This window comes from Callionymus lyra, chromosome 7 (genome assembly GCF_982586985.1).
Source record: "Callionymus lyra chromosome 7, fCalLyr1.hap1.1, whole genome shotgun sequence".
Taxonomy (NCBI): Eukaryota; Metazoa; Chordata; class Actinopteri; order Syngnathiformes; family Callionymidae; genus Callionymus; species Callionymus lyra.
In genome coordinates this window covers 22,949,530-22,961,645 of record NC_141824.1, presented here as the reverse complement: position 1 = coordinate 22,961,645, position 12,116 = coordinate 22,949,530, and the positions used below count along the sequence as shown (strand labels likewise).

The following is a 12,116-nucleotide window of genomic DNA, read 5'->3' as shown; positions in this document are numbered from 1 at the left end:
TAAAGTGGGGATGAGGAAGTGACACATGCAGTTGACAACCAATAAGGTGTGTTATTCCCCTCACCGGCAGTGTAGGCAGACTATAACCATAAACAGTCCCCTCTGTGCGGGTTATTTTTAAAACAATATTGGATACAAGTTGGATTACACTTGTTCCAAACACAATGCTAGCACTGGCTGATGGCTGCAGGAAAGTGTAACAGTATCACTCTCTATCTGGGGAGCATGAAGACGAACCACTTGTTCCAAAAATGCCACACAAGAGGCTGCTGGGTTCCATCCCAGCTTATGCCTCAATTCATCATCCTGTCCAAATCCTGATTCCCCCTCCACTCAATTATAGTTTTTCCTCATGGTGTTGAGAGAAAAAGACTTTGACGTTTATAGTTACAGACATGGATTCATACCAGAACCAGAGTGTCTGATGACATGGATCAATCTAGACAAAAGTTGTTGGACTTTTTTCTTGCAGTTCATTTGAACCAGGACCAACAGGAAGGTAGAAAAACCTCTTACCACATCTTTGTCTGCACATGGCTTTGATGTTATTGTTTTCAATCAGTCTGATCATTTTTTAATCAAATTTATTTTGACTTACTGCAAGGGGAAAAAAACAAAAGCATTGGTTTGCTTCAACTTTGCATCTAAAGTTTCCTAAAAACTATCTTCAATGACCATTTTGTCACATTGAAATTGTTGATGTATGCTGTGTTTCATGAAGTTATTTTGTTTTTTTTGTCGCTACAACTGATTGGAGTCATGAGACATGAGTAGCAGTGATAAACCATTCAAGTGAAAGGTATGCAGATAGAATTACAGATCATCACCATCTATATTGATTTAGTAAGTCATTTATATTTGTAAAGTGCCTTTCACAGACCAGGGTCACAAAGCGCTTAAACAACAGAGCAATACACAGTTAAAATGAATACACATTAACACTCCAGTCCAAAACATCAGTTGTACTATTATTGGAAGTCTCTTATCTAAGTCTTTAATGTCACACTGGCATCTTAATATGTCAAAATATAAGATGTAATAATCTTCTTTGATTTGAGCCAACCATACGATGGGCCCCATAAAATGACTTTGCATTACAATGCTTATTTTATTTATAAATTCACTGAAGAAAAATACAAATTAGTAAAAGTAGGACACGAGAGTCCATCTTGTTGCAGAAAATCAGTCCAGAGTTTACACTTGGGCTTTTTTTGCAGACCATTATATCTTAGTTGTATTGTTTTTATCTAAAGGTCAATATAATGCCGACATTGAACCGGTCTGCGGTGTAAAAAAAAAGGTTGGGGGCCTGTGACCTACATGACAATCTAACAGTCTGAGATAGAAGACATTTTATGATGGTGCGAAGAAAATTATTTTGACAGTTCACTACAGCAAACCTCACAGCTCTTCTCACACTTGACAGCTGCTTAGAACAGGGTTATCTCGAACCCCTTGTTAAGCCTTCAGTACACACACACCTTCTCCAATGAATGACCTGGAGTCACTAAAGGACAAAATGTCTGCAGGCTCTCCTAAACCTCTCCATCCCAAGATTCCTAGGTCATTCCCAGAGGATTTAACAGATAAAAACGGCTGCCATTTTACCACTCGGGCCGTGTGCCAGCGTCGGGGAGTCCCATTGTCACAAGGTCTACTGCCGGGCAGGGTGTGCAGGAATCTCTGTGTGGGGTGGACAGTCGCCCAATCTGACAGCTGTGCGTGTGTTCAAGATAGGAAAGTGTTGGCAGGATTTTCCTTCAAATCGGCGTAGACAGACGGGTGTCAACATGGCCTAACAGTCACCATTCCACACATTCTTTGCTGCCCTGTTAGCTGTACTTTTCTATAGTTGTACGATGATACTGATGAGTGTTACTTCAATTTTAAATAGTATTGACTCATGCAAATCTCCACATAATTTGGGGTAATGATAATTATTGTTTCACAAACCCAAAAGAGTTTTTATAACAGAATCAATCAGATACTCCAGTCAAGATCACACACACACACACACACACACACACACACACACACACACACACACACACACACACACACACACACACACACACACACACACACACACACACACACACACACACACACACACACACACACACACACACACATATATATACATGATATATATACATTTATTGTAATGCAAAACAAGTGTCAAGTATGTAAAAACAGTGTTGCATGAACAACTCAATCAAGCTGCCACTGAGCATTCCTGAACGTATCCAACGCAAACTGAATACTTGAGTCCAATGTACTACGTGACTAGTCAGTTTCCATCTCCGACAAAGTGCTGTGGACTTTAATTGGCATGAGAGTTGCTACCTTGACATGTCATCACCTCAGTTCTCACCATCTTTGCACGCTGCAAGAAGGTATTAATATCTGATTATTAAAGTCCTTCCAGCCGGGGAGAGGTTTGAAAAGCAGATCTGGTTTCTCAAGGACCAATTAGAAAACATATACTGTACGAGTTTGACTTCTGAATGTCTGCCAATGTTTTCAAAGGTTGTTGGGATTCCCCAGGGTCTCTGACAAGGACTCATGTGGTTCTCCTTGGCTTTTATTATAAGTCAAGAAGCTTTTTAACACTTGAAATGAGCTAAAATCTTTCTAGTTACACATAAACACACTTATATATAACTGTCATTAGCATTTCTGTTGTGCTTTCAAGAATTAGCGGTTGTTGTTTTCTGCTCATTTAAGTATGCCATGGAGACTAAGAAGGGTGTCTGACCAGCGTAGCCTGCTGATACAATCACTTGAACCACCAAAGACAGGTGAGGCTTCATAGCACAGCTCACTGGTGAATAAAAACACGAGGACAGACACTTCTGGCATCTGACCTCAGAGGTATGCGTTAGAAAATAACACATTTATAGGTTCTTGTTTCTATGCCTGATGATATGAACTGGTTACATGGTTGAGTATGGCTGAAGGGATTCAATCTGGAATGCCAAACAAACAAACAGACATAACATAGGTTTGATTCATTGCTGGTGCCAAAACCCACGGATGAGCCCTGGTGCATGTTTGTTTTTATGTGAGGGTCATGTGGCTCAATAAAATAATCCTCAAACTATAAAACTATGACAAGACACTTTTAATGTGGGCATGAGAGTGTTAGCCTTTATATGTATCTAAAAAAGTAAGGCGCTTAAAGAGGGTCATGGTATTTTACAGAGTACTATTACTAATCAACAAATTCTTAACATACTGCACACGTTCAACCAGATAAAACGTACATCTATCAAACTCCTTTATGTTTCTTGATGTATGCTGATTTATCTTGTTTATAGAGGGGTCTCTGACATTACTAGCACTACTGATATTTGGCTTTTTTTTCTTGGAGCCTGTGAAAACTTAGGTTGCATCTCTGATTCCAAACATTGTCACTGGCACCTCTGATCCCTGACACCTTAACTGGCATCTCTGGAGTTTCTTCTGATTATTAACATTGTTTCTGGCTCCACTGATTTCCTGCATATTTACTATTAAGTACATTTGATTCCATGCAACTTTATTGGCAGCACTCTTTCCTGATTTTTTTTACAAGTGGTATCTGAAGGTGCTTGTAGTTCAGCAGTGATATCAGCATGTTATCTGCATTTTAAAATACAAAATACATGTTTGATGCACAACTAAATAGGGCACACAAATAAAAAATGTCATGCATTTTTAACCATTTGTAACTAGAAACTACCACAAAAATGCACTGTTTGGATCAAATCTGTTTCTACTGCTTATTTTGTGCGTTTTAATTTTTACATTATTTTATCCTGTACTTCTACGAAAACAAATCCTATGATGTGAAAACAACAATGGCAATAAAAGTTTCTGATTGTGATTTTAATTCTGAAAACTGACTACTATTACATGGGATCCCGAGGGTGGAACTAATCATCACCGTCCGATGTTTCACCCGGACACAGTAAGAGGGGACGCCATGGAGGCTAGCGTGGAGAAAAACAGTAGAGCTGTCAAAAGGAGCAAAAACGAGAAGAAAGTTTTGAAAAAACAGATGAAAGGGAGCCACACTCTGCTTAGACACGAAGGAATCAACACAACGACTCAGCAGACAAAGGTACAGCCTGGGAAATGCTAAATACGTGTCTGGGAAAGTTAGTGATCAGACTGTCACGACATAAATATATATATATATATATATATATATATATATATATATATATATATATATATAATACATCTTCCAGCCTGTTTACTTGCTGTAATATCAATATCATATAATTTAGGATCGCTCTTGGTGGCATGTCTGTATTTATAGTGTTTATCAATGCATTTGACAACATAAATCGAATAATAAATGCTATTGACCTGTAACTACCCCGTTTGCTAAAGAATATTGGGTACAAATAAAAAAGTGTTTGTTTTTTTGTTTTCTTCTACGAAAACATTAAATTCAGTCAAGATTTAATCTAAATCTTTCATAGAATACTGATGTGATGTAATATGTCACAGGTTGTTACATACATCTTTAAAATATATTGAACATATTCTATATCAACTTTGAACATTAATGATAAACAGATTATTTCATCCAAGTTTATTATCCAAAGGTGTATCAACATGTACTTCTTCATCATACTTTTTTTCTTTCTTTTCTAGTGTTTAGTCATAGCCAATGGTGGTCTCGGAAATGGTGTCAGCAGGGAGGAACTCTCTTCTGTGCTGAAAGACTTTGGACCTGTAGAGACCCTGTTGATGCCGCCGCAGAAACCTTATGCTTTTGTTAAATACAGGTTTGGGCAAAATTAGCTGGTAATTCATTTATCAAATTACCTATTGATTAAAAAATGTCTCCCTGCAGCTCCCAGGACAGCGCTTTAGAAGCCTTCGCTCAATTGAATGGACAACAGTTGCAGTGTGGTGAAAGCAGTGTCACGCTATACCTCAGCTATGTTGACTCTGGTATTGTCAAATTTGTGTCTTTGAAATTCAAGATGAATTGATTAGATATAGCTATTAGATAGATTAAACTAATTTGTTTCTGCAGTTAAATGTCAGGACCACTTGTCTACATCCTCACCGAAGGGACTACAAGTAGTAGAAGGCTTTCTGTCCGAAGAGGAGGAGTTACTTCTACTGGCCGCCGTGGATTGGTCATCTTCTGATGGTGATGTGACAGGTGAGTTTAGTAGCTAGCATTATGTAGGAACAGACCCTTGCTGTAAGGGAGAGGTTGTCACTACCTGGCTCGCTTCTGACTTCATCTTATGAAACAAAAATGAATCGGCATTAATCGATACTGTGTTTGTCTTTTTTTAAGCACAAAAAGTTCTAAAGCATCGAAAAGTCAAACATTATGGATTTGAATTTCGATATGACAACAATAACGTGGATAAAGACAAGCCTTTAGCTGCAGGTAAGTTGTTTCCTTTTATGTCACTGTGGACATCTGTTTTAATTGGACTACGAATGTAACAAACTTTTGTTTTACACCATTATAAAGATTTAAGTGTAACAATATTGATAACTTGAGAATACATATTGCCTCAGTGATTGATCTTCATGATGATGATCATGAAAATGTTGATCCATTTTGTGTTTTGCAGGTATTCCTGAGGTCTGTCAGCCTATTCTGGATCGTTGCCTGGCCCATGGTTACATAAATGTTCTACCAGACCAGCTGACTGTGAACCAGTATGAGCCTGGACAAGGTTATAATTTATTTATTATCCTAATATAAAACATAATAAACATAAAAAACTTTTTTAAATCAATGGTATAGTCAGGTCCGCCTTCCCTTTATGTATGTAATTTCTTTGTTCGTACTATTTTTCCAGGAATCCCTCCTCACGTTGACACTCACTCTGCATTCGAAGACACCATCCTGTCATTCAGCCTTGGATCAAAAGTAAGAACCCCTTTGTTCGATCTTTTTTCCATTAATTTCAATCTTCTACTTTTATCTTCTCTGAGATGATCTACTACTAGCGCAACAGTCACAGGACACCATCTTATTACTTTAAACCCCACTCGTTTCAGTAGCTTGAACCTTGTATGTAGCAAAAATAGATCCATCAGAACCGCTCTTTAAATCCACGAGCAACATCGTCTTATCCAGTTTATCCTCTAGAGAGCGCCACATATCTGTGTTGTGTTGTTTTTATTGTATTTAACTAAAACAAATAGGCAATCATCCCTACTTCGTGAACACATTGTTATGTTGTTTTCATGCCAGTATATGATGTGAAGGAGCCTTTGAATGATCTCACTGATTTTAAATTTGATGTCTATGTGTCTCCAAACTTGAACATTAAAGTGGACATGTGCAAAAATAAATAATGGATTACAATAAAATTAGAATCAAATTGAGGAATTGTTCGTAATCGGACAGCAGTAAAATAAGTTATTGACTTTAATATGCTTTAGATTGCATTGATAATGTTGCTTCCCTTGTGATTTCTTTCATCAGTACTAACTGTTCTGCAGTAAATGAAACTCACTCGTTGTTATGTTTATGTGTGTCTTAATTGCGTCTCTTAACACAATACATTATTTTTACAACTATCTGTGGGTTTGTTAGAATAGCTGAATGTGTGCTTGACTGCTTTGGTCAGTTGTGTTTGTTTGTTTGCATGTACACACAAAGTTTCAAGAACCACTTACCCCTCCTCATCACAGAATCCAATTTTGCCGCTGTCAGAAGTTTGGGGGATGCAGTCTGAAATAGTGTGGTTGTAATTTCCCAGCAGAGTTCATGCTGTTATATGCTGTACAGAACCATTAGGATCAAGCACGGCGGCCGGGTGGAGACGGTTTTGCTGGTTCTTAGTGGGGGAACACACACACACTGGGGTCCTCATGCTCCCCGGGATACATCAGAACTGTTTAGTTGAAGATTATAGGCTTCTTTTCCTTCCTTTAGAAATCAATTCATATTTTTTAAAGTAAATATGTGTTGTAAACACACCATAATAATTTATTATTAGTGGCAGCTAAGAGTTACAGAATCATTATAGAATTATATATAACTTTTACCTAAAGATATGATATAAATGTCTATAAATATGTTTATAATATTTTTTTATAATTATTTCCAAGGATAAGAAATACTCACAAAGGTACAAACAAGAAAAAAAAAATCTTTAAACTTAACTAAACTAGCTTATTAAACATTTAATAAGTAATTCATTTTAAAATGCAATGCAACCATTTAAAATTATGAATGTAAAATGTAATTAAATTAGCTACATGAAAATTTTGAAGTAATTTCAAATGACTACTGTCTAAAATCAAAAGTGGATCACGTTAATGACGATCTATGCTGCTTGTTCTTTATATTATTTCAGACCGTGATGGAGTTCAGGCATCCGGAGGGTCCCATGGCTGACGTCCTGTTGCCAGCTCGCAGCTTGTTGGTGATGACTGGAGAAAGCAGATACCTTTGGACACACGGGTGGGTTGAAGCATCTGTCCCACCTGCCAGGAATCAATTTACTCTGATGTAAACTTCAGGTCAACTCACAGTCGAGCCCGTGTTCAAGAGTGACCTTTTCTCCAGGCTTTTTGCTCAAAAAGTCTTCTGGAGTTCCATCTGGAACGCTTCCTCACTTTTCTTCACAGTGATCAGCTCTGTTCACAACTTGCAAAAACATGAATAAAAACACGTTATTTAAATTTCAAGTCATAAGAATTAAGCTCCTTGGCAGATGTATTCTTTGTCTTTGTGCATTTTTGGTTCTGTTCTGCAACTACATAAATAGCCTTGTGTATAAAAGTACATTTTCTTTCTTAGGATCACACCGCGTAAATTCGACACTGTGCTGACCAGCGACCCACTATCTCCCACTGAGACACAAAGTGACCTCAACAATCTTACCCTGAGCAAGAGAGGCGTCCGCACTTCTTTCACATTCCGCAAGATCAGGCATGAACCGTGCTGCTGTTGTAAGTACTTTTCTCAACATCCCCTTTCTATTATTTATAGACGATAAAGGTCTTCAACACAATTGTTTTGGGTTATTTATATAATAAAGAAATGGAAAATAGTTTTGTCTTCAGGAAACACACTTTATGCTTTTATTGTAACCGATATTGACTTAGATGTTCAGTCAGTTTGTTTTTTTTGGCGGGAGGGGGGTTCCATTGCTAACAACTTTGACTTTTGATTTATGAGTTTATGAGTTATTTTGGCGTTACATTTTTCATCATATCAAACCAAATTTTACATTCTGCTAGTATTATTTTGGAGGAAAATCCTAGCCTGTGTTGCATTCTGCTAGTCTTATTTTGGAGTGACATCTTGGCCTGTGGTACATTCTATCAATACTACTCTGGAGTGAAATCTTAGCCTGTGTTGCATTCTGCTAGTATTATTGTAAGGTATATTCTATATGTGCGCAGGTTGACGTGCATGAGGGGTTGCCAGACAAGTTCTGGTGAAAACATTTTGAATTTCTGTACTTTCTGCAAATATTTTCTTCATTGAACATTAAAAGAAAAGCCAATAAGAAACACTGAAAATGGTTTGCTTTTTCAGTGTGGTTGCTTCAGAACTGGGGCCATTACGATCCTGGATATCAGTACTCATCTCTGCCCCTGGTGTCTGATGCACTTCAGTGGGGAGCGTCATGACTAGTTGTCCTGCCACTTTAATTGGCTTAACTCTCGGGGGAGCATCACTGAGACTCAGAGAAAAATCACTTGTACAAGTCAAAAGAAGACTTATAAATGACCACCGTTATTTAGTTGAGCCCGACATTAACTGTGAGCATAAAAGGAAAATAAACGACTATATATTTACAACAACATTCTAATCATTTCTTTTTTCATGTTTGTGTATTTCAGCGTTTCCATCTGCCTGTGACAGCCAAAAATCTCAATCAACCCCGCCGCCTTCTCCCCCTTTATTACCTCGTTGCCATGCCGACGCCACCCGTCTCGAGGAGGAATACGTCCACCGGGTGTACGACGCCATCGCGTCTCACTTCAGCAGCACCCGCCACTCCCCCTGGCCTCGCGTCTGCCACTTCCTCTCGTCCCTCCCGGCCGGCAGCGTCGTGGCCGACGTGGGCTGCGGGAACGGAAAATACCTCGGAGTCAACCCCGAGGTCGTAGCTGTGAGTGACACCTCATATCTCACATTCCGTCCCTGAAGAGAATTTGTTCATTTCTTTTTTTATTGCACTTCCTCCGGAGATCACGGTCTGCGCAAGGTCACATTATTTTGGAAAAGGTTTGATGCAAAGAAGGCAAAGTTGACGAACGGGAAGTCGTGAATGAGAAGAAATACAGCAGCTTCAGGCGGACGATCAGAGCATTTAAATAATAAATATTGAAGCTCCGATGGAATCTGTTATATAATATAGCAGCGAAAAATGCTTATTTGGATTTCTAACTTAAGCAATTTAATGACCATTAACTTACTTTATTTAACTTACTTAATTCACTTGGATTCAATTTTTGATTAGTCGTGTCATCCCTTGTGTTATCTCAAGGTCAAGGTGATCGACCTTCACCACTGCATATGTATTTCTAGAAGCCAGGGAGGTCGTTCACCTTAATCCAGAGACAACACAAGGGATACTACTAACATTTTCTTTCGTGCCTTCAGGTCACCTTGAGATAAAAAGAAGGGTTAAGAAGAAAAATATACTTTTCTTTTCAATGAGATAAAGATTAACTTTTTCCTATATAAACAATTTTGCTGCATTTAATTCTTTCATATGTTTTTGATATGTACCTCTTACTTTAACTAAGGTTTTACGGAAATATACTAAACGTTTAGGTAAATGTATATGATGGTATATAAAGGTAATATTTTTAAATTTTCACTCATCTGTTTCCAAGTGCAGCTCTTCATCACTTTCTGTGTGTTTTTCTATTTTTCACTGCATTATTTATTGCTGCTCTTCAATTCTTGGTACTTTCTCCTTGGATTTCACACCTCACCTCCACCACATTGATCGGAACGGAAAGAGCTTTTTCCTGTCCGTGTTTGCGTGTAAGCAGGGGATTGACACAAATTGTGCACAAATGTCACAGCTCGGTCTCTGTGGTGAGATCGCTTGACTTGTGAAGATTAATATCGCATCCCTGGACTCACCTCCCAACTGCCTTTGTTTCTCTTCCTAATGAGTCTGAAAACAACGTCATCGGTTCCACCTCAATCCAATGGTTCACATGCTGTAGTTTTAACCATGATCAATCTCTTTAATTGGACTGCCTCCCTTGTCTCTGTATCTTGGTACAGATGGGTTGTGACCGCAGCAGCACACTTGTCGATATCTGTGCCGAACGTGGATTCCAGGCATTTGTATCAGACGCCCTGAGTGTTCCACTACGAACCGCCAGCTGTGAGGCCTGCATCTCCATAGCCGTGATCCACCACTTCTCAACACCGGTACGAAGAAATCGGATAAAAAGAAACGTTCAACTTGAAAATATTATTATTCATTTTAGTTAAACATATATTCAAAAAATGAATCGTTTTAGCGGCAAAACCAGGAATCTTGAGTTTATAAAACACAAGACTGTGTTGACAAAATGTTCTGTTATTGTTCACCTTTGCGTTAAAACACAAAATAATACTAATAATAATTTTGGTAAATTATTAGTTTTTATTCAATAAATAATCTTCTGATGGATGCTTCATCTTCCTCCAGCTGCATATGTATATGTCTCATTAGATGTAGTAATTGGGTAAAATAATTGTTATAATTGAATGAATTCATTAAATAAAATACATAATCGGGGGTATGTCTGGCTGATTGTGGTTGATTTTAGTTTGTCATTTCGTCAACAACAATATCAGGACAATGTGTGTTAATCTGTTGCAGGAACGCCGTCTAGATGCAGTGACTGAGCTGGTGAGACTATTGAAGCCTGGAGGACGCGCTCTGATATACGTTTGGGCCTTTGAACAAGAGTATAATAAACAGAAGTCCAAGTATTTGAAAGACCAAAACGAAGAAAAGCGGGACTCTGATTTAAGGATTCAGGATGAAAGGCAGGATTCAGAAAAGTGTGAAGACGACGGAAAAACTAACGTTGATAGAGCCACCGATGGCAAACTGAGTGTTCACAAGAATCGGACCTCTTTTAACTCCCCTGACCTCTTGGTACCCTGGCATCTTAAAGACCGGACAACAGGAAGCAAAGCAGAAGAGGGTGACATGAAAGAGATTTCGTCAAACTCCATTAACAAGTCAAGTTCTGGAACAAGCTATGCTTCAAAGTCACAGCTGGTAGAGAACCCCGCACCCATTTTCCACCGCTATTATCACGTGTTCCGCCAGGGGGAGCTAGAGAGTTTGTGTGGTCAGGTTGCTGGAATCCAAATTCAGAACAGCTACCATGATCAGGGGAACTGGTGCATCATACTTGAGAAGGACAAGATTCTGGAATGAGTTGTTGAATATGTTTTTAAAATCATGAGCAGATTCTTTAACAAATAAAAATAATCTATTCTGGGGTTTTTCCCAAGCATTCTGCAAATTAAGTTAAAAAAATCTGGAAACAAGCAGAAGAAAGTGGTTCATGCAAACATTATGTTGATCAGAAACATCCGTTCTCTTCCCACTTCTATTTCCACTTTTCTTGACCTCTGTGCGCTCACTGAGCCGCAGCTAAACGGCAAACACTGTCTGACCTTTTCAAAGGAAAGAGGTCAGGTGTGACGTGGCATTTTCATGCTGTTGGGGATTCACTCACAGGGAAAGAGGAAAAACAGATCTTGAAGAGAAGAAACCATGTGTGCACAGACACACAAATGTACATTTTTATTTCTGCCTTAAAAGGGATATTTTGTCAATTTCTTCTTCATTTTCTATTAATACAACATTACTCCAGACAAAGCATTTGTGTTGTTTTTTTTACAAGGTAATTTACAAGCTATTGCTTCAAGCTATTGTATAAAAGTGATATTCTGTCTCTTCTGCTGTGATCTGTAAAACAAGAATGAATGGCAGGTTAATGGAATATTGACTGATGTGGAATAGAGATTGATTATTTGTTAAGGTAGTGGGTCAGTGAATCCAGGTGAATTAACCTTTGATTCTCAGGGGGAAGGAGGTGTCGATTTATCAAGCTGTGAAGATAAAGATATGATTTATTTTAAATATATATTGTGA

The 12,116-nt window shown here is 38.3% G+C and overlaps 1 protein-coding gene across 1 annotated transcript; it reads left to right on the top strand.

The window, feature by feature from the left end:
- Positions 1 to 3,967: 3,967 nt before the first annotated feature.
- Positions 3,968 to 11,806, top strand: alkbh8 (alkB homolog 8, tRNA methyltransferase). Its single transcript, XM_087795532.1, has 12 exons — positions 3,968 to 4,105; positions 4,648 to 4,781; positions 4,850 to 4,950; positions 5,036 to 5,167; positions 5,309 to 5,404; positions 5,595 to 5,699; positions 5,826 to 5,896; positions 7,335 to 7,441; positions 7,781 to 7,932; positions 8,833 to 9,104; positions 10,238 to 10,387; positions 10,824 to 11,806. Exons 1-12 carry the CDS (start codon positions 3,968 to 3,970, stop codon positions 11,391 to 11,393), a joined length of 2,028 nt encoding a protein of 675 aa, XP_087651658.1. The 3' UTR covers positions 11,394 to 11,806.
- Positions 11,807 to 12,116: the final 310 nt, after the last annotated feature.